Raw genomic sequence first — 26,370 nt, 5'->3', positions numbered from 1 at the left:
TTTGGCCCTTGCAGAGATGCATTGTAAGGGCAAAACTAAAAATAGATGAATTTTTAATTGCAGAATTTAGCCTATGCATACTGTGCCAGGAACACAGCAGAAGAGAACGATTAAATTCGGAGACTATCAAATCCCAGCCTAGATATGAAGACCCTGTTTCCAAAGAGGCTCAAGGTAGTGATTATCACTGTTAATGTTGGAATGATGGTCGAGGACCCCCAGAAAGAGATGTTGTTTTCAATTTTTCCTTTTGGTTATGTTTTTTGCATCTTTTTCCTCCCAGTTTCCCTGAAATGTAATTAACGATGGAGTTTCTACTAGGGCCAGACTGTGGGCTGTTGAGCGGGTTGGCCTTGAAAGCCATCAGAGAATAGACAGGCACTTGATGGGAGAGGGCCAAGCATTAACAGTTACCCCAGGCTTGCTTTAGTGAAGACCCTCTTTTGTGAGTGAAACAAAGGTGGCTTTGATTGGGCAGTCTGTGGCTTGCACAGCAGGCCTTTCTTTGGTCCTGTGCATCCCTGAGTGTTGCACATGAAGGTGCTCGGGAAAAAGCCAGTATCTGGAGCTTGGAATGGCTGAGATTTTCTCAGGGCCTTCTCTGTCCATTTGCTTATTACAACAGTGCCAGTGAAAGTCATGCAGGGCTTTCTGCTCTGCTTGTAGTTCTGTCTCTGGGACATTGAGTGTATTTCTGTGATTGCAGGAATTCTTATGGCCTGGCCTAAGAGCTCCCTGACACCTAGGCCGAAAAGGAGAATGAGAGCTGGGAAGGTAAACTGGGATTCCCCCCCTGCACTGTACTCAGAGTCTGAGCCGGTCTGGATAGTTTTTGTGTCAAACCAGCCTGTCTAACCCTCCCTGTGTCTTTAACAAATATCAGAGGGTGCTTAAGATGTTCTGAACATGGAGGAATAGAAAGAAGAAGGTGTGGTTTTACTCTGAAGGAGTGTATAGTTAGAAATAAAAAGCTTTAGTTTAAAAATTCTTAAAATGAGTCTACTTCAACTTCCCATTCCTTAGTAATCCTTGTGTCATTCTCTGAAAGGAGGTATTCATCTTTTACTTGAATGCTTCCAGAGAAGAGAAGCTCACTAGTGGGTATACTACACTTCTGGAAAATGTAGTTAGGAAATGTTTCTTTATGTTAAGTCAAAATCTACATCTTGGCCGGGTGCGGTGGCTCACGCCTGTAATCCCAGCACTTTGGGAGTCCAAGGCAGGCAGATCACTTGAGATCAGGTGTTCGGGACCAGCCTGGCTAACATGGTGAAACCCCATTTCTACTAAAAAAAAAAAATACAATAATCACCCAGCCATGGTGATGCACCCCTGTAATTCCTGCTGCCCTGGAGGCTGAGGCATGAGAATCACTTGAACCCAGGAGGTGGAGTTTGCAGTGAGCTGAGATTGTGTCACTGCACTCCAGCCTAGATGATGGAGTGAGACTGTCAAAAAAACAAAAACAAAAAAACCCTGCATCTATTTAACTTCCTACATTTACTCATAACTCTGTCCTCTGTAATCATACTTTTTTATTCCCTTTTGTGTTGTTATAACTGAATATCTGAGACTGGGTAATTTATAAAGAGAAGTGATTTATTTAGCTCATGATTCTGCAGGCTGGGAAGTTTGAGAAGCATGATGCTGGTATCTTCTTGGCTTCCAGTGAGGGCTTTTATGCTGTGTCACAACATGGCAGAAGGTCAAAGGGGAAGCGGACATGTATAAAGAGGCAAAACATGAAGAGCACATCTTTCTTCATAACAACCTGCTGTCATGGGAACTAATCTATTCCTGCAAAATCCAGTCTAGTCTCACTACTGCGAGAAAGGCACCAAGCCATTCACAAGGGACCCACCGCCATGACCCAAACACTTCCCACTAGGCCCCACCTCCCAATGTCACCACACTGGGAATCAAATTTCAACATGAGTTTTGGTGGGGACAAACCATATCCATAGCATGCACTGAAGGGGATTAGTCTTTCTCTACCATTACAGCTATCAGTTCTCATAGGAATTACCTTGTTCTGAACTAAGACCCTTGTTTTTTTTTCTAGGTCCCTTCTAAGCACATAACCTTATGTCAGGTCTTGATTGTTTTAGGATTTGAGATAGTAAACTATATTGTGGTAGGGATCCTGAAGTTTCCTTTGACAGTATGCAGAAGGAAGTTCTTTGAGTAAAAGGAAAGAATGCATGATTCAGTGTCCAAGTCTGTCTTTAGAAGTTATACATTTAAAGATTAACTAATCAGTCGATATTTTGTCATGGGCAAGGCGTAGTTCTAGGACAGTAAGAGCTATTCTACCCTCAAGGAGTTAGTAGTCAAATCAGAGCCACAAAGTGCAGATGCAGATTAGAATTCCAATGAGGGAAATACAACAGATAAAAAATACTATAAAATCAGACCAAGGGAAGGGTCCCTGTGGGTGTAGTTAAGGAAGCCTCGCTAGTTGTCCTGGACTGGAAGCCTGAGCACCACTCTCATGGTGGATGCCTCAGAGTGTGTGGTACTCTCAGCTTCCCTGGTGACTTGATGATGCTCTTTGGTCTTGATGGGGACTGTTCCTATGACATGCCCAGCTGTCTGAAAACAAAGGCCACCTTTTATAGATAAAATCAGCAAAGAAGTGTTAGTGTGTCTGGGAGCCATCTCTTTTGTAAATAAAATTTAAAGACAGGATCATATTTCATGATAAGGCTATGAACAGGATTTAGGACATACTGTCCTCTGTGCTGCTGCATTACCAGTGGTTCATGATATCTGTGGATGAATCAGAAAGGCCTTGTTGGAATGAGGGGACCATGGAAGAACCAACTCTGGTGTAAGGAGGCCTTTGGGAACATAAGGTGGTACCGAAAGGAACCTTGGTTATCTCAGCTCGGCTCCAGTTGGCTGCCGCTAAGCAGAAGCCCCCGTGCTCTCCAGCCTGTTCATCAGCCTCTTCTCAGCCGTATCCTGGCTACTCTGTAACCTCTGAGGGCGCTGACCACAGTATCTCTCATTCCTTTAAGTTTTTGGCTTCTAGGCTCCTACGGCTCCACTGGCTTCGGTCTTTTTCCCTGGTGCCCTGCCCCTCCTTTGGCGTGAATGCTTTTTTGGCCTTCTAATCTTCTGTTTACCTCCCTGAGTGGTCTCTGCTTTCTGATGTCATCTGTCATCTGTACATTAAGGACACCCCAGCCACTCTCCTGGCTTTTAGACTTGTATGTTCATCTGCTAACTGGAAATCTTCGCCAATATTTGCAGCGGGTTCCTCAAACATGGAATCTCCAAACCCAGACTGGTTTTCTTTCTTTAGTGAGCTTGTTTCTCTTATAATCATTTATCTTGGTTAAGTCTCCTTACCCCATCTTCTGAGCTGTGAATGTTTATGTTATATTTGCTTGCTTTCTTCCTTACTCTCTGCACCCAGTCACCAAAACCTGTTGATTCTACTCATTAGTGTCTTTGGTATTTGCCCTTTTAGTGTCATAGTTCAGGCCCTTGTCATCTGTCATTGAGCTATTTACATTAGCTTTTTACCTGGATATCTCTTCTACATCCTCTCCGATAAACCCCCACCCTCCAACCCCATCTGTTAGTTTTGTCTCTATAAAAACTTGGATGAGATCAGAGTTATTATCTTCCTTCCCCAGTATCTCTCACCCCCACTAAGCCTCCCCTGCCCATAATTTAACGTCCTTCCTTTTGGCCCTACCTCCTGCCACTTCTACCTTGCCCTCATTCCTGGACTACCATTTCTTTGTAATATTTACAGGCCAACTTAAGACTCCTAGCTCCTAAAGGCCAGGAATTGCTGTCCTTATTTCTGTATCCTTGGCATGTGGAAAAACACCTGACATGTAAGCAAACAATGAATATCTGTTCAGATACGTATTATTTGTAGGAGTCTTGCATCCGTGTTTGCAGGTACCCTCACCTGGTCTTTACCCTTTCTCTTGCATTTATGCTACATAACAGTACAATGGGATTTATTGATATCTACATCAAAATCACACTATTATATCAAACTCCTGTTAGAATAGAGCTACTTGTTATCAGTTTATATGTGCCATAGATTAAAGGCTTCCCCAGCTAGTTTTTGATTTAGTGAAATATTTTTTAAATGGTTTTAATTTCTTGGCTATTAATTCCTGAATATAAAGAGATCGTCTGTGATATATTTGTTTATGATTAGGTACATGTCCATTAAACCTCTTTTTTTTTTTTTTTTTTTTTTTTTTTGGTGAGATGGAATCTCACTGTGTTGCCCCAGGCTGGAGTGCAGTGACGTGATCTTGCTCACTGCAACCTTCGCCTCCCAGGCTCAAGCGATCCTCCCACCTCAGCCTCCCAAGTAGCTGGGGTTACAGGTACCCATCACCATGCCTGGCTAATATTTGTATTTTTAGTAGAGGCAGGGTTTCACCATGTTGGCCAGACTGCTCAAACTCCTGACCTCAAGTGATCCACCCACCTCAGCCTCCCAAAGTGCTGGGATTACAGACGTGAGCCACTGCACCATATAGATAATTTTATAGACAAAAGAATAAAAATACTAGGTAATGAAGCCTTTCCTCCAGTAGATTTTATGTTCCTTTGGGGACAGATAGGAGTGTCTCTGTAAAGTGCACTGTATTTGGAGTCTGGAAACTTGGGTTCTAATTATAGTCCTTTCTTTTTTTGTACTTTAATATTTTCCTGATGTTAACTGGGAATAATCATAATAGCTATAAATTGCCATTAAAAGTGTAAGAGGTTTAAGTTATGTTTAGATTTACCCCTTTCTAATATTGGTACAGAGGGACTTTTACAAGGTGACATCAGACAGTTTGGCCAGACTTGTGAGCCTGTAATTTACAAGATCCTAATGTAGTCTTTAGAGAGCAAGTGGGGGAGTGAAATCGATTATACAATTTGGTACACATGAAACTTGAGATGCAGAAAGACTGCATTGAAGATACAGCCTTCACACTGGCAATGTCGAAGAATCCGTTTTACCAAGACACCAGCATGAATGTCAAAGGTACCACTTTAATGCCAGTTCTTTCTTTTAGTTTGAAAAAGAACTTCAGAGAATTTCGGAAGCCTATGAAAGTCTGGTCAAGTCTACCACCAAGCGAGAGTCACTGGACAAGGCAATGAGAAACAAATTGGAAGGCGAGATTAGAAGACTTCATGATTTCAACAGAGACCTCCGAGGCATGTTTATTCATGTTCTCTCTACCTAAACTACCTGTGTAGCTAAAAGCACGACTTCAGGGCCAGAGTGCTTTGCCACAAGTGCTAGTCTACTTGTGTTGGATAATCTTGTATATTTCAACCATCTGGGGAAGGAGGAGGTGCTCAAAAAGCAGAATTGTTCTTTTCTGCCTTGTGGGTTGTATATTGCAGCATCGAGCTTTGGAAGTGACAGCCTGTATGGATGAGTCTGTCAAAGGAAGGGATTCTGTTTGTGGCTCCTTCTTGCTTTAAAAGTGCTCAACCGCGATTCATGGCTATGAGAATCCAAATGTTTGAAAAGATCAATGTTAGACCCACAACCACATGGGGCTGTCATTTGGTAGCACACTTTGAAAAGCAGCACTTAACTATTGCTAGGTGAACAATAGAAGACAGAGCTAGACATATTTTCCCTCAGGGGGAAAAAATCCCCACAGTTGTGAAATAAGTAGACAATAAACTCGCTGAAAGATAGGAGCCACCTGCTGCTGGATTTTGGCAATCTCCGATATGCACAATGAGTTAACCTATAAATGTTACTTCACCTTCAGCCAAGCCATTTTCAGTTGCTTCATATGTCAAAACACTCAATGTCCTGGTAGTACCCAGTAGCTAGATCCCACCTTTTTTGTTGCTACAAACTCTTTTGGGTTGGGTGTCATCTGCATCCAGTGAATACTTGTTGAGTTGGATTATTTATTGAATAATTAAAGATTTACCAAGTGGTTTGAGCAAACATAGAACTTGCTGTGTAGAGTCTTCATACATTAGGTCATTTTGACTTTTTGGTATTCTTTTTTTTTTTTTTTCTTTGATTCTGAGATACAGAGAGCTATCACTGGCTAAAATTTACAGCTGATGATCAAGATTAGACTAGGGCTGGGTTTGAGGCCAAGGAGACTGTCTTTGTGAACACTTCAAATCAGATTTGCTGGCCTTGGAGGCAGTGAGGTGGTTCTTCTCAGTACCTGTCCCTAGCTGCCTGCTGCTCGTGCATATTATTTGGCATTAGGTCGCATAAAGACACAGTGTGGCATCTGAAGCCTTTTCTTTTGATATTTTGGGACATAGTTACTGTCTGTCCCCAAGTTGTTCAGTTTTGGGCTCCTGCCTGAGCATCTCTTCCTCCCCAGCTCTTGGCACTTATTTCATTTCTTGGTTAGATGATGACTTCAATCCATATACATTTCTTTGTAATCATTTCCTCTTTGTTCATAGATCGACTAGAGACTGCCAACAGGCAACTATCCAGCAGGGAATATGAAGGGCATGAAGACAAAGCTGCAGAGGGGCATTATGCTTCCCAGAGTGAGTCTCCACTTATTTATTTATCCCAAAGTTTGTTTGTTTAAAAACGGGGTCCTGAGGGAAGAATCATATTAGTTTCAAGTGGGTTTTGTGCTGTTTGCTTTTTGTTTGTTAATTTAGCATACAACCTATTGACCTCAGATGAGGCCCTCCTAGGTCTGCCCGAGACAAAGCTGAGGTCACTATGTGTTGCTTTAGTGATGTTTATTCTGTCCCTCTGACCTACAGTTTCTCTCTCTCTCTCTATAATACCCTTCAAGCAATAGCAACATCACAGCATGTCCTGGCACTCACTACTTCAGATAAGTTACAACCCTTTTTCTTCAGGAAACAGAAGGCGGCCTAGTGGTGGGGTTTGGTTCTCTCTAGGGAGGTTTTGTCCTCGTGTAGGTTGTGGAGTTCTAGACTGGCTGCCCCTTGCCAGTGTGCAAGCCATCTAAGTGATCGCATTATGTATCTCTATGCGTGACACTCATTTCCAGAAGCCACTGAGCCCATTTCAGCCAGGAATAATGAACAGTGGCTTTGTAAGCCTTGATTTATTGAGAGAATATTTTATTAATTTTAGCAGAGGCAAATGATAGAATCAAATGGATTTTGAGAAACCATTGGTCAAGGTTTGAATTTCTGCAGATTCATTGCACTAGCCAGAAATTCAAAAATCCAACTTTTTTTAAAGCTGTTTTGAAAATTAAATTCATATCTATATCATAATTCTCAGTAAGATTATGAGTAAGTGCTCACAAAGTTAAGACAATTCAGAACAACAAAAAGTAATGTATTCAGGCACTAGCCATCTGTCTTATGATAGTGGTCTTCTGATGTGTGCGTTCCTCGATGCAGCCCTACATTTTAAAGACTGGAAAATAATTGGTTAAATTTTCTAATTTCCAATACTGTTTGGTTAGGTTTAACCTCTTGTGTGTCCCCCAGATTGATTTCATGATTGCATTCCAGCTATTAATACTAGCTCTATTTTTTAAATTCCGTTTTTGCAAATGGACACTAATACTATCTAGGGCTTTTGCCTGGGATTCCTTTGTGGTCTCAGTTGATTGGCCCATGTTCCAGATTCACATAAAAGGCTATATCAGCACTTTGAATTACTTGCTTTTGTAACAAAATTTATCTTATATATCTCTTCCTATGTGTGCAAGAGATCTCACCTCAGTCTCATTTGAAAGGTGAGTTCTCTTTACTACTTGCATTTAAGATCGTGACACGTTACTTCTGGATGACCGCATGCCTAGGTATAGTTAGTGTCTTTGGCAGGTATGTCAGCAATGCCAGTGTTGTACACGCTGTGGATACTTTGCCTTCTTGCCAAGGGACATAATTTGATCACTTAGTTCAGGTCAAAATGGAAAAGCCAGTCAGTTTCACCTGATGGGCATTGTTCTGGCCTCCCAGCCAAGGCTGGTATGGAATAATGGAGTAATAGGGTTTAGTGCTGTGTGAACTCAGAAATGTTCTTTAGAAAGACTTTAACCTTCTGGCTCAAAGCTGAAACATCAGTTATCAAGCAAAGAAGCCCTTCTAGCTTGACAGGGAATTATTTGTTCTGTGCAAATATGCTCTACTTGCGTTCTGAAGGCAAACACAAGAGACCACAGGCATTTTTCAACTGCTTAAAGGATCTCAGTGTCGATATGTAATGTAATTGAATCTAGGCAGAGCATTTGAAGCGGGTTTGGTAATGGTGATACCTAACCAATTTTCTTACACCTAATCTTTGCAGGACACTTTGTGCCTTCACAGCTTTATAATTATTTACATTAGTTTTCCTCTCCTAGTGTGGCCAAGGGATGGACTCAAGATGTTATTTCAAATTTATAGTTAGTTTGTTTTCTTAGTGAGTTGTAAGAATTCTTTTATTAAGTAAATTAGCATTTCCCCCACATATATATGTCACAGACATTTTCTCCAGTTGTTTTTAATCTTTGTTCTTTATCTTATAGAAGACATTTTTAAGTGACCATATTTACGCCTTCTAGGTTTTCTGTCCTGCTTAGAAATACTTTTTACCCTCCTAGGTTATAATAATATTCACCAATATTTTCTTCAAATTATGAGTATGATTTCATTGTTTCCAAGGCACATATTTAGGCAGCTAACTTGGGAGGCAGAGCAGAGGAGAAATTCATGAGGGACTATCCTAGAGGCAAGGAGACTAGTTAGCAGGTATTTCAGTACAGTATCTGGGGAGGAGATGGAGAGGTCATGAACTAGGCCAGTGGAAATAGCAAGAAGAGTAGGGGACAGATAAACAAATGACAGGTTAGTAGGACTTGGTTGACCAATTGAATAATGGCAGTGAGAGAAAGGGATGTGACTGGAGCAGCTGGATGGATGATCACCCTTTACCAATAAAATGCAGGAGGAGGAGGTTGGGATTAGATAATGACTTAAGGTTTGAACATGTTCGTCATCTCACCTTGCAACCCACAGCTCAATGAGCAGGTATAACAATAGGTGCAAAGATACTCAGAAGGTTGGATGGTGCTCTCTGTCAGGCTTTCATTTTAGCATGTGGGTACAGAATGGCAGGCATGAATTACTGCCTCTCTTCCTAGTTATTAATGTGTTCCATTATCTGTATATTTTTTCAGAAACCCTATTGTTAGAGTAAATTTCAAACACCTAGTGATTATAATTATAAATATTGCCCACTTAAGGGAAGCCATCCTTTTCAAGTGAGTTTTTTTTGGGATTCTAGCACTTGGTTAAAAGAAAGGCAAGACTGCAATAAAAATTATGTCTCAGGCGGGGCGCAGTGGCTCACGCCTGTAATCCCAGCACTTTGGGAGGCCGAGGCAGGCGGATCATGAGGTCAGGAGATCGAGACCATCCTGAATAACATGGTGAAACCCTGTCTCTACTAAAAATACAAAAAATTAGCTGGGCGTGGTGGCAGGCGCCTGTAGTCCCAGCTACTCGGGGTGGGGCGCTGAGGCAGAAGAATGGCGTGAACCTGGGAGGCGGGGCTTGCAGTGAGCTGAGATCGCGCCACTGCACTCCAGTCTGGGTGACAGAGCAAGACTCCGTCTCAAAAAAAAAAGTTATATCTTGGGGTAATACATACCAAGAAGCCCACGTTAGGTTGTGAAGCTTCTGCCAGCCACCTTGGCAATGGGAGAGTCAGAGGGAAGGGGGAAGTAGAGAATAACAGGCTCAGCTTTTTTGCTAGGTGTTCGCACGGAAACTAGCCATCCAAGTCTACGAACACCCAAACAACTCTTGCAGTTCAAGCAGCAGGTGGGACTTGAAAGATCTCCCAGTTAATGGAGGGAGGAGCTCCTTCCTGGCCAGATTTAAACATTTCCCTCTGCTCAGGGTAGTTTTCTTCTAAAAACTGAACTCTGCTCTTCAGTTAGATTTTTATGAAGGCCTTGGTGGACTGCCTGGGTAATTACTACTTAATTCTAAAGACTGAAGTGGACATGAAACAGGCTCATTGTACTCCCCCTGGTCATGAGATTTGTCTATACAAAAAATCTTGAAGAATTAAGTGCTTAGGAGCTTGATGCCCTTGAGGTATTTTTTTCCCCTGTCACCTCATGGTATTGTAACATTCTCTTTGGAGGAATTCAGCTTTTTGTTTGTCTGTGAATTTTCTGGTCTTGCTTGTTTGTTTTTCCAAATGTTTTTATAGCTTATAGGATGGTGATGTCAAAGCCAAATTGCTCCTGAAAACCAGGGCCTCTAGCCAACTCCTGATTGGTCTGGCTGTGAGAAACTCGGGCTTCTTTGTCCCTCAACTTAACTAAGGTTCTCATTTTTCCCATTTGTTTGTCGCATACACACATGCATACCAGAGGCAGGTTACTGTCTGCTAAAGGCAGAACCCCTGGAAATACCTCTTACCATTCTTAGCTGTGTCTTCTCGTCACGGAAACTTTTTAAAACTGTTTATTTCGAAAATGGATAGCGCTGCAGAATTCCCATCAGCTCTAGGCCAGAAAGCCAAAAATAAAATATTAGATGTGAAGAAACTGAACTGGTAGAAATGAAATTTCATTTTATTGGGGTTTTTAAATAGATATGTTGGAGCTTTGTTGTGTTCTTGAATTGAGTGGGACCTGATCGGCTCTGGCATGTTTGTGTTATTCTGGGATAAACCCAAGTCATGTTTAAAGGTTGCACAAGAGCCTATCTCCACCGCTTTGGTATTTGCTGGGCACTGCAGGTTCAACATATCTGGTTAAACTCAAGTTTGTGTTAAGATTCTGGCTGTTAAATGATGTGCCTCTCTAAAAACAGAAGATTTCTTGGACATTCAATGATTTGTTTAAAACAACATATTGATGAGTCATGGGTGTAAATGAGTCAGAACTATATGCATTTGATTTCCCTTAAAATTCTTGCGGGTCTAAAAATTAACAGAAAAAAATGTGTTGGACCATATTGTTTTAAAAATAATAATTTACTGTTTTCAATGTAGCTGGCTGGCAATCATCATCTTACCCTTGAATCTTATTTTAGTTGTTTTTGTTTTCTGTCTCTTATAGTTAGGTTCTAGAGACTAAAATCATTTCCTAAAAGAAAATCCCTCCTGGTTTTTGTATTTCTATAAGGTCTTTTGTGAACCACACATCAGAAATTAAGATGACATAAACATTTATTCTGTTGACCCACATAGAGCATAAGGAGATTATTTTGAATTATTAGGTTTCATTACATCAGATGCTGTGGGTTTCTATCAAGCATCATTAGGAAGGAAGGCTAGATGTTGTCACATGTGAACACACTGATTTACCGCCTCTCATGGGCCAACCAGCACTAGTGCTTGCAGCTGCTCCTGACTCTGGGCTCCTTGGGGTGAAGCTCCTGTTACAGCATTTATTCTGCATCCTGTAAGGTCATGATTTATTTGGGTGACACTCCACTAAGTGGGAGAACTATAGACGTTCTTCACCAGTATTCATCCCCCACCAAAACCCCTTGCATCTTCATGTACCTGGCATTCAATAAATGTTTATTGAGAGAATGAATAAAAGTGGAAAGTCCTGGTGACAATAGGCTTGAAATTATCTTTATGCAGCATCAGTGTCAAAATATTCTTTTAAACTCAATGTTCCAGTCATGTTGAGAGAAACTCCAGGTAATCCTATGTTATTTCAAGACATTAGGGCAAAATTATTAAACTACTATCAGAATAAAAGCAATTTAAAAATAGCTGAATTTCTTTTTTTGCATTCTTTCTTCCTTCCTTTTTTTTTTTTTTTTAGAATAGAAGAATATCCAGATAATAGGAGTCTTTCATTATTAAGAACAATAGTATTTCTCAAGAAAGGTGATGTTAGTATAGTCCATTTTTGGCTCCTTTAACTCCTTCCCATTTACCCTGCTGTGGATATGTTGGAGGTGAGAATTGGCCTGGTGTATAAAGGTTTTGGTAAAAACTGGCCAGGTGCTCACACCAACCAATCCATAGGCCATGCTGGACACTGCAGATCTGCACCATGAGCAAAGAGGAAGGATTGTCCAAGAAGCCTGCCAGGGTGACATTATTTTGATCAAGAAAATTGTCTTAACTGATTCTCCTGAAAATGACCCTTACATGTAGTAGGACTATGCAGTTCTAAAAATCAAAGTTTTGTGGGTCCAGGCTCCAGCAAATTGTCTTGGATCAGCTGCCACATCTCCTGAGTCCTGGTGTCTTACTAACAGGCTCAGAGACCTGAAGTTAGATGCTTAATCTACCTGCAGCTCTATTTCCTTTAAAGTAATAGAAGAATGAATCTCCCAATTTAGCCGCCAGAGCTCTGAGGGCTAACCAGTGATAGGAAATGTGAAGCAGAGTCTATAAAATACATGTATTCTGCAACACTTCTCCCTGCCTTCTTGCATCTATTTTGGCATGCACCTTCTCCAGAAGGACCTGCCAACTTTCAGGGTAGGAGAGTGGGCCGTGTTCCCAAAGAATGCCTGCGTGGTTTACTGAGCCTCACTGACTTTGGAAAGCAAAGCATGTGAGTGCTTAAGCCCACTTGATCAACCTTGACAGGCAGCACTGAGAAACTTCAGACCTACATGACAACCAGAAGTGCGCACAGCCTGCAGGGCATCTGTTTATGTTCAATCAAATCTCCTCCCCAAGTGTGAAAATTAATGTTACTCAATTTAGGCTCAAATTAGGCTCTGATTTGCCATGCTTAAAGAATGGAGCTGATTGAAGAAGTGCCTCTTGGTCATGTGTTGATGTCTGGCCTTTAGCAACTAAACGTGGGTTATGATTTTCACGTTGTTGGTTTTAAAATTATTTATTTGCTTGGCTTTCCTGTTATATATAAGGCTGAAAAATCAAGCATCTTGAACTTTTTAACATTCTTTGCACTACATAGCCAGATAGATGGATGGAGTAAGCACAAACTGGAAAACATACTGAAATCCATTTGCATTTCTTCTGGCATCAGGGAACCCTTGCTTTCCCTAATAATTCAGAACCAGGAAATCCACGTTCAGGCCTGAGCTTAAATTAAATGGCAGTTGCTTAGGGAGGAGTTCCTGAGATATGGTTAGATCTTCCTTTTATATACTCCCCCAGCACTGTGTACTTTTTTCCACTGTAAACACTCATCACAACGGTAAATAAGTAATTGTTTGGATAATCCTTTTCTATCTTCCCCCACTAAACTGTACACACCATAAGGGGAGGGGCCCTGTCTGTCATCTTCACATTGGAGTCCCAACTCATTGTATGTTCAGAACCTGGCATAGTGCCGGGCACTTAGAGGCATTTAATAAATATTTGCTGGACATTGAATGAAATGATCATTATCATTTATTCAAGCAAACAGTCATATAGGCTATCTACTATCAACTCACTGTGTTTTAGGCCACAAGTCAGCAAACTCTTTCTGTTAAGGGCCAGCTGGTAAATATTTCAGGCTTTGAGAGCCACAGCTACTCAACTCTGTCCCTGTAGCCCCAAAGCCACCATACATGATCCATAAACAAATGGGTGTAGCCGTGTTCTAATAAAAACCTTATTTACCAAAACAGGCTGTGGTCTGGGTTTGGCCTGCTGGTCATACTTTGCTGACCTCAGTTCCAGGAACCTAGTCATGGAAAAGGAAGAAGAAAGAACCCTAACAAAAGGAGAAAATATTGAAGGAAGAGGCAAAATAAAGAACTTCAAAAGTATTCCCTAGATCTTACTTCGTAAATTGCCTTAATGTATAAATCAAGATATAATTGTTATTTTCTCTCTTAATCCCACATCAGGGGAACATAATTATTATCATTTTAGAAAAACAGAGAAAACTGAGACACAGAAATGCAGTCAAAAATTTTAGTTTCCCAGTAAGGATTCAAAATTATCTAATGATGGAGAAAGGTCTGAGCAGGACTAGCCCTGTGGTTATCCATGATAGTTAATTGGCTGGATAGTAAAGTCTTAGGGGTGCCTCTCCCAGTGGTGCCATAAATTCTCACCATAAGGATCCTACTGTGAAATGAGGTCTGCAGATCTGGATATCAGATTTGGAGAGTACCTTAAAGGTTACAAGTATGGTTACCAGCAGTGCATGTGTCTTCAGAACCAGAGCCCAGTAACCAGCCATCTGATGGACGCCACAAGTGTCAGTGTTTTTGGAGGCTGTGGAGCTGCTGGTTACAAGTGTATCCTCAGGTGGAGTTGCAGGTTTGCTCCCCAGTTTCCATCCTTCAGGTCCCGCCTGGTTCACGCCAGACCGGCTGTGGTAATTTAACAACGGTAACAGCTGCCAACACTAATTGAACACTGATTGAGCACTTACTGTGAGCCAAGCACTCTGCTAGCCCTCACAGGTACATTGTCTCTTTTACTGTTCCAAACAAACCTTTGAGGTAAATATTGCAGGTATTTTACAGATGGAGAAATTGAGGCACAGGAAGATTAAGTAACTTGTCCATGGTCATACAGGCTGATAACTGAAGCAGACAGATTTTGAACCTAGGTCATTCGATTCTGGAGCCCAAACTTATACTGAACTGCCATGGGGAAGCCACCTCCTACAGACCAGGTGAGTGGAGAGATGTTAGAATGTGAGAGGTGGCAATGTTGAACTCCCGGTGATTTTAGAGCTCATTAGTGTAGGGTTCACATTTTACAAAGAAGAAACTGCAACCGGAGTGATCAAGTGTTTAATGGCTAAACCACAACTAGAATTAGGACCTCCTTTTTCTTATTTTTTGCTTCCCCTTTTCCAAAAGGTCAATTCTTTTGGCTCTGGGATTGACTGAGGATTTCATGTTTTTACACTGCGAAGGATCTTGGATGGTAAATGAACAAATTTTTATACTAGAAAATTTTTATACTAGAAGTCTTAATTGGTTGCAAATTATTTAGCCCAGTGCTGTGACTTAATACTAATGTATTCAGATCTTCTCAAGTGAGTTCCAACTACTGGAATTAACATTCTGTGCCTTTGGCTTTTACATCTATCTTTGAACTAGAGCCAATTATAATAAAAGGCCTTGTTGGATAATCCAGTATATCCTCTTCAGATACCGCCTGCCCCAAATTTATTTTCTTGAGATCAGAATAGAGCTTAGAGTTAGAAAGAAAGAAAGAAAGAGGAAAGAAAGAAAACTTTCAAAATGTTTGTGAAATCAAACTTTACTCTCTGGATGAGAAAAATTAAAAAATAAGCAGAATACAACGAGTAACTCCATGGTGTGGTTTCTTACAATTAGTTTTCAAAACTATTTTTAGTTCATGAATTATAGTGAGAGCCTACAGCTGTATCTTAATGGATTCAGAGAACTTTTGAGGGGACAAAGTGTTTGTTTTAAGTCCAGAAAATTTGGTCGTAGACCATTAAAAATAAGCTTGCATCTGTTACTAATTTTCTTTTTGCTTACAAAGACTGGTTTGGTAGAAAGAAGGGGAAAAAAAGGAATCTATTCAAAGCAAGTTGCAAAAATGACAGTGGGAGGGGTTACAGAAGTTAAAAGAAGGGAGAGAATATAATTGTAGACAACCATTTCTTTATCCCTAATCAGTCCTAGCATAAACGACTTTTTCCGCCGGATGTGATGATTTCCCTAGCATAACTTCTATCTTTGGGGCAAGGTTTGGTTAAGCCATATCTGCCATTCAGAGGGGCCACTGAAAACACACACACACACACACACATATTGTAATAATGCCCTAATTAATGCCTTAGTTAAAACAAATATAAGTATATACATGTTATATACATATTATATATACCTATGTTTGTTTTATACCTATATTGATTTCAATTAAGACATTATTTACATCCAATAAAATTTACACACTTAAATGTCCTATTTCCTGAAATGTAACAATGAGCACAATCAAGGTACAGAACTTATACAGCTAGTTTGGCTTCTCCTCACCTCTGTAAGTGAGCTGCTACTCCTCATCAGAAACTGTCTGCTTCTGTTCACACTTTAACACCTTCAGATCATTATTCTTTGTATTATGGCCAGGTTTTGTGGTTGTTCTCTGCACAGGAGCCAAATCGTCCAGGAGGGTCTTACTTTGTCATATCTGCAACTAGAAATGTCAGTTTTTTATATTAAGAAAAGAGAAGGCAAGGCCAGACCCTGTGGCTCACACCTGTAATCCCAGCACTTTGGGAGGCTGAGGCGGGCTGATTACTTGAGGTCAGGAATTCAAGACCAGCCTGGCCAACACCAGGAAACCCCATCTCTACTAAAAATACAAAAATTAGCTGGGTGTGGTGGCACGCACCTGTAATCCCAGCTATTTTGGAGGCTGGGGCAGGAGAATCGCTTGAGCCCAGAAAGCAGAGCTTGCAGTGAGCCGAGATGGCACCACTGCACTCCAGCCTGGGCCACAGAGCCAGACTCTGTCTCAAAAAAAGAAAGAAAGAAAAAAGAATACAAAAAAGCACTTTTCTTCAGTGGTGGTTACAAAAAGTTTAAGTCTTCAGGTTTGATTTAAAATGGAATCACTAGTATGTATATAGTCAAAACCAAGAGCCCTGTGCATCCTGTATTTATGTGACATTATTAATTCATTGTCTAGTTTATTATGCTGTCAGCAGTGATGTCGAAGTAGCAGTACATTTTTATTTCAAGTAAAACAAAATAAAGTGAAAGGTTCAACAGTACATTTGGAAGCTGAGCTGGATGAATGGGTGTCTCCTCAGTCAAGCAATTTTGTAAAGTGCATATGTAATAAACTTGGATGGGTAAAAAAACCAATGAATTATACCTAAATGTGTAAGCACAATTTCCAGAAGTAAAATGCAATGCGAAGAATAACTAGATCAGAGAAAATTGTATTTAAGAGAACTTTTACAGGTAGAGAGTCAAATAAATATTATACCAAATCCTACCTGAGATATTTTACTTTTGGTGCTTTAAACTCACTGTGGGTTCTGGATAAGAGCAATAGATAAATTATATAAAATAACAAAAATATTATAACTATGTTAAGACAAAAATGTGTTGCTTTCTTATATTAGACCAATAGAAGATTTTGTGGTTAGGCTTTATTGCTTTTCAGTAACAAGTATTTGAAAACTGTTTTAAAGACTCAGTTAGAATTTGATTATATACCAATAGCATCCTCTTATTCAATAAGCTGTTGCCTAAACTTAATTTCTTCACATATAAGACACGTCAGTTATCTTAGATCTTTAGAGTCCTACGAAGATAGAAGGGTTTCGACGCACTGTGAAGAAAGCTTAGTCACTATGAAGAGGTCCAGTAGGAAAAGTGAGACAGACACACATCAGCCACTGGAACTGGAGTGCAAGGCAGAATGTGGCAAGGACCTGTTAGAGAACCACACTCAAAAGAACCCCCACCTCAAAAAAAAAGTGGGTTCGGGGAGAAGCCTGTAGCCTTTAGGGTGGGCCTTGAAAAGTAATTAACAGTTTAGAAGAATTTTGCTGCACAGCACTGTGTCAACAGGGACACTCCTATTCTTTTACATTTAGGCAACAGAGTTTGAATAAATCCATTGCACTTTAGGCTTTAACTCATTTTCCCATATTATCCATCTCTCCAGAAGATTTCGTCTCCACATTTTAACAGCAGCCATTTCCACAAATCTTTGTCTCTTCTGTAATGACTAAACTAGTAGCTTTCAAACTCAGAACTCTTGTTCAGATAGTGTGGAAGCGTAATACATAAAATGAAGGACAGCTGAAGAAATTTCTGGCTGAGCTGGGTTCATCTTCAGAACTCCTCTCCTTCCCACTTCCCAACATCCCTTCTCTCCCTTCCCTCTCTTCCCTGTCTCTCTCCCAGGGCTCTGCAGAACAGTTTGGTTTGAATTCCCCTTCTTAATTTTCCTTATTACAGAACTCATTTAAAAACACTCCACTCTCTCCGCCATTTAAAACCAGCCCTCGCTGGAGTGTTCCTGTTTGTGAATAGACCCACCTTAACCACCCACTTGCAGCCTATGTATCCAGCCGCCTGGCAGAACCCTGGTAATCTGCACCAGAGCTCAGGGACAGCAGAAAGCTGAAGACCCTTTCCCCAAATAACAAGCCTCCTTACCCAAGAAACCATCAGCAAATTTTAAAAAGACAACAAAAAATCAAACCAGCATCTTCTAAGGTCAGCGTTGTATCATATTACTTTTCTGTTTGTGAATTAACGTGTGGCTTTAAAAGGTAGATCGTATTTCCTTTTGTTTTGCATCAAGCCTCATGTGAATAGATCACTCGTATGTGTTGTAAACAGTGCTTTTTTTGGATTCTATTTTTTTGAGTCTTTTTTCTAGGTTCATCAGTTTGACTCAAACTGTGGTGAGGATGTGGGGGCAGATGTTAAGAAGGGGCCTCTGAGTGTGGAATATCTTTGAGGCAGAAGGAACCTAAATAGTTTTGTAGACAGTAAAGTAAATGAAATATCTTCCTATTGTCTTTCCACTCCCACAACCTCAGAAAAAAAGAAATTACCTTTGGTATCAACAAGGACTTTCTAATAAATCTGACCCTTCAATTACCCTATAAATTGTGGCTGTCCCTTGGAATAGAATCCTCTCCAACATCTGTTTAGTATTATCAGATGTGGTGCCAGCGATCTTGGAGCTGAGGGATCATTGAGGAAGAAGAAATGGAGGAGAAACTAGGGACAGATATTGTGGCAGATAATTATTTGGACATCTTTTCATAAGAGGAGTTCATTTCAGCAGCATTGTGGAGAAGTTTCTAGTTAACAGAATTGATGCCATTGGTGTTGATCAGCACCGGACTACCTGGGCAGATAGCATGAAAGTTGTCTATTTCATAGAGCATTCCAGGTTAGGAGGCACTGGCCTCTTCACACAGAGGTTCATTCTCTGAGTGAACCTCCAGTGCTGGACTTGGGGCTCTAGCACAGTACATAGGGGCCTGGACACTGCTGTACATGGCTCCCCTCAGTCTCCCTACTCAGCCTCTCCTTTGTCTGTGGCCTCTTCTCTGGTAATGCCCTTTAAGCTGTCTTCACTCAGAGAGTCCCAGAGACTGTACCTCTAAAATCAGTCATTAGCATTTCCGAGGTTCATTGTTGTGCCTGCCTCCTCCTCCTTTAACTCTGCCACCACCACCCCCTTTTCCCACATCCAAGAACCTTCCTTGAGAAGTGCCAGAGAGATACCTGACTCTCCAGAAGCAGGTGCCAAAATGGGCTAGTTATGTATCACTATGGGAGCATTTGGAATTTGGAGCTTGAACAGAATTAGCTTGGCCTATTTTTATGCCTTCATACCTCTCTCTCTCTGTCTCTCTGTCTCTCTTTCTCTCTTTCTTCTCTCTCTCTCTGAGAGACCTAAACCCCCCAAATCCAGTTGGTTAAGGATCAAACCTTGATTCCAGCTGAAAAAGGAAAAGAATACTGTCTTAGTTCATCTTCTGCTGCTGTAACAGAATACCACAGACTAATTTACAAACAATAGAAGTTTATTTGGTCCATAGTTCGGGAGGCTGGGAAGTCCAAGAGCATGGTGCTGGCACCTGGTGAGGGCCTTGTGCTCTGTTATTGCATGGCCAAAGGGCAGAAGGCAGAAATGATCCCATGAGACAGAATCAAGCAGTACTCATTTTTTAAATCAGTAGCCTATTCCCACAATAACTAACCTACTCATACAGTAACAGTATTAATTCATTCATGAGGGCTGAACCCTCATGGCCTAATCACCTCTAAAAGGCCCCACCTCTTAATACTGTTACAATGAGCATTAAGTTTCTAACACATGAAATTTGGGGGACCATATTCAAACCATAGCAAACACCTATGTTTTACCTACCAAGCACTCCAGTGACTTAGACACTCCTTGATCAAGCAGGCAGTAGCTAGGCTCCTCTCTCTCTTCAGCTACATGGGGTAGGGAAAAACTTCTCAAAAATCCCTTATATCAGAAAGCCCTAGAAATGAATTCCTACATAGGAAGTGCTGGCTTGCAGGTTTGCTGTCCTCAGAAGCCCCAGCCATGAGTGGGAGCACTGAATATGAAGCTGTAGCACAGCACATAGAGCCCTGACCTTATACCCACATCCACCCTCAGTGTTTCTTAACTGAAGTAGCTAACACGGTAGAACAGGCTCTTATGTCCCATGGATCAGCTGGCAGTTAGGCTTAGGGCTCAGATAGTAATCACAGAAACAGTTTCAGCAGGGTGTCCACTTGGAACCTTACCCAGAACTGACAAAGGAGAAGGTTAAGACAGAAAGGGGACATCTTTGAATTATTGGGCCTATTTCTACTTTCTACCACTTGTGTTCTTTCCTCAAGCAAGGGAGACTAACATACGGGTTGAGACACAAATGGGACCACCATTCGACATTGTACGTGTGTCATAGCTTGTTTTGCTTCAGTTTTCTATTTGTCAAATGGGGCTTGTGTGAGGATTATATGTTGTAAAGCTCTTGGAACAGTAGCTGGGACATGGTAAGTCCCCAGGAATATATGTTAGTTCTTGTTATTTATCAAGTATTAGTATTATGTGCCAAGTCCTGTGGTAGGCATTTTACTGATACTCTTTTAATCCTCACCTGCAGTTCTGCAAAATAGATCTTGTGACTTTCATTTGAGGAGATGGAGTCTCAGAGAGGTAAAGTCATGTGTCCAAGTTGAGCTGCTATGTGAAGATGTCAAAATCAAACCAGGTCGGCCTGGCCACACAGCCTGTGCCATCACTGTGGTTTCAAGAGTAAACAGTGTATGAGCAGACATCCTTCCATGTAAATGGGACCAGAGCCATCAAGCTAAACAGCTCCCTACGCCACACAGTTCAGGGTAGTTCATATCCACTGAGTAAACAGACCATTCTGGGCAAGAATTCCCTTGTCAACTTGCCTGTTCTAGGAATTCTCAGTATATATACCGGATATATTCTCTGGATATATACTGGATATATATACTGGATATACTCTCTATATTTGGTATATATTCTCAGTATATATACCAAAAATTCATCATGAGGCTTGTCTTTCTTGAGATCCATTCTAAGATGCTTAGCTAATAAACTGAAGGACCTTCTTATGAGGTGGTTTCACCATGGGACTGTCCCTTGTTGTCTCCCGAAGGATAACTTCTTTGAGTGAGTCTGATACACTTCATGGTCCCCATGTCTCCAAGAGTTGGGGAGCATAGCTAGCCCACCTTGTAGGCTCACTGCCTTGATACCCCATCTTCCTCACTCCCTGCCCTGAATTAGCTGTCCTTCCTGTGTTCTCATAGCACCCTGTGCATGCATCTGTTAGAGCACCTTGTCACATTCCCTTTGCCCATGTCCTTACACCTTTTCCCACCAGATCAAGTGCAGAATGCTACATCCTACTCACCTCATAGCCCTAGAATTTATCATACTTCCTGTAACAACAATAATAGCCAGTGTTATCGAAGTTGACATTCATCAGGAACTTACTATATGCCTTTTGAAATAAGTACTATTGTGGTGCTTACTTTAAAAGCAAAGAAGCTGAAGCACAGAGAGGTTTGTTTACTACCTGAGTCACAGAACCGTAAGTGGAAGAGCTGGGTATGAACCCAGGCAGTACTCTGATGCCTCTGTGTAGTAGATGCTTCATTAGTTAATATTTGTAAATGGATACATATGTGAATGTAATTGCTATGTTTTCAGAGATATATGACCTGTGACATAACTTAAATCTGTGCAATAATAAGCTATGTTATAATGGGGCTCTTCTATCCCTATGTGTGCTTGGAGAGGAGGGGCAGTACAGGGCTGTGTTTGGGAACACGCATTAGATATAAATGCAACTTCTGTTTCTGCCATTGATGATCATCACTTCTGTGGGCAAGTTACTTACCCTTTTTTTAGTGGCATTTTCCTCAGCTGGAAAATAAGAATTATGGTGCCTACCTCATACAGTAAACTTAGAATAAAGAGACTACTATAAGTAACCATTCCTGGAACACAATACTTATTCAACAAACATGGGAAGATATTGTTACTACTATTGTCATGAGCATTGTTTTTAAAACTTTATAATTGACAACACTGCTTCCTATCAGTGGACAAGGAGTTCTGAACCAGTGTGAGTGATACTAAATGATACTGCTGGAGCTTGAAGTCTAAAGTCACCAAATTCAGGACAGAGATATTTGACCCATGAATTTCAGAGGTCTACAAAACACTCCAGAAACGAATGTAGCTTTTGTCCAATCTCCACATCTTTGTCTGTAGTGTACACTGTGGGGTTTAGGGGGCCAGGGCAGAGGAAGGAACCAGAGGTTTCCATGATCAGTACCAGCCATCTGTGGTGTCGCGGCTTTGTAAGTGAGCAGTGGGTTCAAAGATCGAGTGGACAGCTGCATAACAAAGGCTGTTAGGAGATCACGAGGACGCTGAATACCTAATAGCTAACAGGAACTATCATTTATTGTTCAGTGGACACTGAACTTGGCACATAATAGAGACTCACTCATTCATTCAACAATATTTTTGAGCCAGGTGCTCTTATTGGCCCAGGGAATCAATAATAACCAAACAAAGTCCTTTATACTTTATAAGCATCGTCTTCATCAACAGCATCATCATAATAACACTGTGATGTAGATGTTACCATTGCCATTTGATAGATGAGGGAGCTGAGGCACAGAGAGGTTGAATACCTCACCTGAGGCCTCATAATTGTAAAGTAGTGAGCCTAGGAATTGAATCCAGGTCTTTCTCATGCTAAAAATCCTTTCTTTAGCTACAATATGATACTACTTATCAAGCAAATAGCAAATGCTGAAATCATGTATGTATGTGGTGGGGGGGTGTTGGAGGGGTAGGGTGTTTGTTGACTCAGGACTATCTAAATAGCTATCATTGTGACGTAGCAATCAATAATAGTGATCACTGATTTGCAGAACATGAGAGGCTTTGGTTGTGGCTTCTATTCTTGAGCTCAGACTATCATTTTATTACTTCTGGTCAACATCAGTGTATACTTGGTGGCCCTCAACAAAGAGAAGAACTTTTATGCTTAGGTTGATAACCAGGTAGAAACTCTGAGATCCTGTGGTTCATTTCCAGGATGTCTGCTTAGTAATAGTGCCCTCCAGAGCTTGCACAAGGCCAGCAGGCACTATGCCATTGAGGTGTTGTCCAAACCTAGGGTTAGGTGGTCAAATATCAGTGACTTTGCACAGAAAGAGTGAGGTGCTTTGGTTCCTTCAGGGCTGTGGATGGGGGCGGGAAGCGCTAGTGGGCTGCTACCGACCCCTTTGTTTAGGTCTCTCACATTCCTGTTGTTGTTGAGGTCTCACATGCCCATGGATTGGGAAGGAAGTTTCAGAGGCACCATTTCAAATGCTGCAGAAAGGAAGAAGGGGCAGTGCAGTGGGTCACTGCAGTGGGGCATAAAGAGCCCAGAAGTAGTGCTCTGCTCTGAGTCAGGATCTTGGTGGCCTCACCTTGTTTTCAGGGGATGCCATTGTTTCTAGGAAGCACAGCCGTCACTTAGCTTTACAAGTCAGCTCCTTCAGTCTGTCGATTCAGAAGCTATTCCATTGCCCTCTGATCCTATCGACATAATTTGATAATGCAAGAGTTGTGCAGTCAAGAAGGAAGGACATTGTACTGGGACATCAGAAAAACCAAATTCTGGCCCTGGCGCTGTCCCCACTGGCTGGGAGACCCTGGACAAGTGCCTTTGCTCCTCAGGGCTTTCTCTTCTCAGCAATGAAGCAAAAGAGGGAGAACTGGATGTTGATGTTTCCCGTGATCTTTTCTGGCTCTAAAGTTGTGAGTTTATTTGATATTTGCAGCCTTACAGTGTCATTTTAATTTCCATGTCCTGTATTTAAAACCACATTTTTCTGCCCTGTTAGTGTGCTGCATTCTTTCTATTGCTTCAGAACACATAGTGCTGGTCCTTAATGTCTGGTAACTGTTCATTAAATTAACGAATGAATATAGATGGAAATATGAATGAATGCAAACACTGTTAACCACTGGTTAACCACTGATGTCGCTTCCAGACTTGGGTTCTCTGTGGTTCAGTGTGGGTTGCTAGGAGGATTGAGATAGCCAGTATGGAACACTGAAATGGCGTGGGCACATAGAAATCCATTTCTAACTACCATTGTTGCTGCTACTATTGTAATTCTATGCCTCATTTTCTATAAATACAGAATAGTATGCGTACGGTTTTGTAACTACCTGTTTTCATTAAGGAGAATTTTTTTCATGTCACTAGTATTCTCTTATTTAATTTTAATGGCTGCATCCTATCAGAGAGTTTCTAGAAGTTTATTTGGCCAATCTCTTACGTATTGTTTGTTCAAGTTTTTCCATATTATAAGCAACGTATCTAAATAGTCTTACTTTTTAAAAACAACATATTGCTTTTGCAACATGAAAAGTATTTTCAATAATGGTGGGGGGCGCCTGTAGTCCCAGCTACTCAGAGAGGCTGAGGCAGGAGAATGGCGTGAACCTGGGAGGCGGAGCTTGCAGTGAGCCGAGATTGCGCCACTGCACTCCAGCCTGGGCGACAGAGCGAGACTCCGTCTCAAAAAAAATAAATAAATAAATAAATAAAAGAAATGCTCATCCCATGACACTATCGACGCTGCTTGCTTAAGCTAAAACAGTAGAGAAGTCAGTATAGGACGATGGGTAACTAACAGCACACCAGCCTTGGCTTCCCACATGCAAAGAGAGGCAGTGATCGCCATCATTACATTATCATTGAATGAGAGAAAAGCAGTTTTCCTAAATCTAAAGCCTTGTCCCTTTCCCCTTTTTAGCAGGAAAAGGAGAAATTGTGGGGCCAGGTCATATGGGAAGAGTTTCTACCCGGAGATTGGAGGCCTGAGCTTGATGCTCCCCTCTGCTGTCTAGCCTCAGGCAAAGAGTTTACCTCTCTGGACCTTGGTTTATTTTTCTATGAATGAGAATATTAATATTATTATTAATATTACCCACCCTTTCATCACAGATTTGGAAAATGGAAGCAGGGAAGGTTGTAAGCATAAAATGTAATAGTAGATACAAGATTAATTTGAAGTATGAAAGTCAGTGTTGTAGAGAAGTGAGTTATCGAGAATATGGGGTCACTGTTTCTTTGTGTACTGTTCACAAGTATGGCCTGGAATGTATCTACCGTTGACAGTGGTTTTTGAGAAAACCATTACCTTCCATACCACCACTATTAAAAGGGAGCAGAAACAGCAATTCAGTCCTCCACTATTTGCATGCTTTTTTATTTCTAATCCTTGCCAGATGTAGACTGGCCGTGAGCCCAGAGGGTGAGCAATTTCTGATAGAGGTAGTTTTGTTCTTGTTTCCCTTCTAGACAAAGAATTCTTGAAGGAAAAGGAGAAATTAGAAATGGAGTTAGCAGCAGTGCGGACTGCAAGTGAGGACCATCGGAGACACATCGAGATCCTGGACCAGGCTTTGAGCAATGCCCAGGCCAGGGTCATCAAGCTGGAAGAGGAGGTGAGACCAGGCTGTGGGGATTTGGTGGGGAAGCAGAGCCCAAAGGGCTTCCACTTTCTTTTCCTAACCCAACTACTTTAACCAGAGCCAATTCCAAGGAGTTGAGACAGGGGAGGGATATGGGAAACTTCTCAAATAAAAGGGAATAAAAACAGAGTCTATGCATTCTAGAGCCAGGCAAAGTATGGAAAGCACACGGGAATCCCATCAGCAAAGCACTCACACTCGATGTAAAGCCCAGCCTACAGCCCATTGGTTGACACGTGTCCTACCCAGGCATCATGCATTGCATTTAGTAGTTTCTGATGAAATCAACCCTTCAGCTTAAGCGTTATGAGGTAGCCTTTTCCTTGAAGCCTGACTGAGGAATTAAAACGACCATTTCCAAGGTCCAAGCTAAGGAATCCAGGCTATAGATGAAGAAGAAGAAAAGGAGCAGAGGCCTAGCCAGGCAGCCAGGGGCCTGCTGCCCCGCACCCTCCAGCGCCCTGCGGTGGTGGCAGCAGGTGCTTCTGTGTTACACAGGCTTACCTGAGCAGGATCCGTTCCAGGAAGTAGAAACCCAAAGTCTGTAAGAGTCTTAACTGAGAAAGTCTGCCTGAAGTGCTTAGCTTGTTGCTGGGTACAAAGGAAACAGTATTGTTACTAACCCAACTGTTGTTGAATAAAAAAAACTGTCTCTTCAGAAAACCTCCCCGGATGCTAAGTAACAGGGATGTTTCATCAAATTTCAAACACAAGGATAAAGCAGCTGAAGAGGAAGATGATGGAGTAAACGAGGGTCTTGCCCATTGGAAGCCTTTAAAACCCCATAAGTCTTGCACAGAAACTACCATTTTAATACTAGCATAAGGATCCGGGGCAGCAGCCCCCATGGTATCTTCCATGTTGCCACTAAGGAACATATTAAATATGAAAACACTTGCCACAGAAAGTGACCTCAACCCCTTAAAGACAGGAGATCTGTTATGCTT

General features: G+C 41.4%; 1 protein-coding gene across 4 annotated transcripts in view; it reads left to right on the top strand.

The window, feature by feature from the left end:
• Window positions 1-26,370, top strand: part of AMOTL1 (angiomotin like 1) — a 142,330-nt gene that overhangs the window by 84,524 nt on the left and 31,436 nt on the right. For all 4 annotated transcript variants that reach the window (XM_030794526.1, XM_030794524.1, XM_030794525.1 and 1 more), the window contains 3 exons: window positions 5,046-5,190; window positions 6,430-6,519; window positions 25,251-25,396. In XM_030794526.1, the coding sequence (XP_030650386.1) occupies window positions 5,046-5,190; window positions 6,430-6,519; window positions 25,251-25,396 (381 nt within the window). The remainder of the gene's footprint in view (window positions 1-5,045; window positions 5,191-6,429; window positions 6,520-25,250; window positions 25,397-26,370) is intronic.

The sequence above is a fragment of the Nomascus leucogenys genome, chromosome 15, assembly GCF_006542625.1.
Source record: "Nomascus leucogenys isolate Asia chromosome 15, Asia_NLE_v1, whole genome shotgun sequence".
Taxonomy (NCBI): domain Eukaryota; kingdom Metazoa; phylum Chordata; class Mammalia; order Primates; family Hylobatidae; genus Nomascus; species Nomascus leucogenys.
Note: the sequence above shows the minus strand (reverse complement) of the source record. Positions and strands in the feature narration are given on the sequence as shown.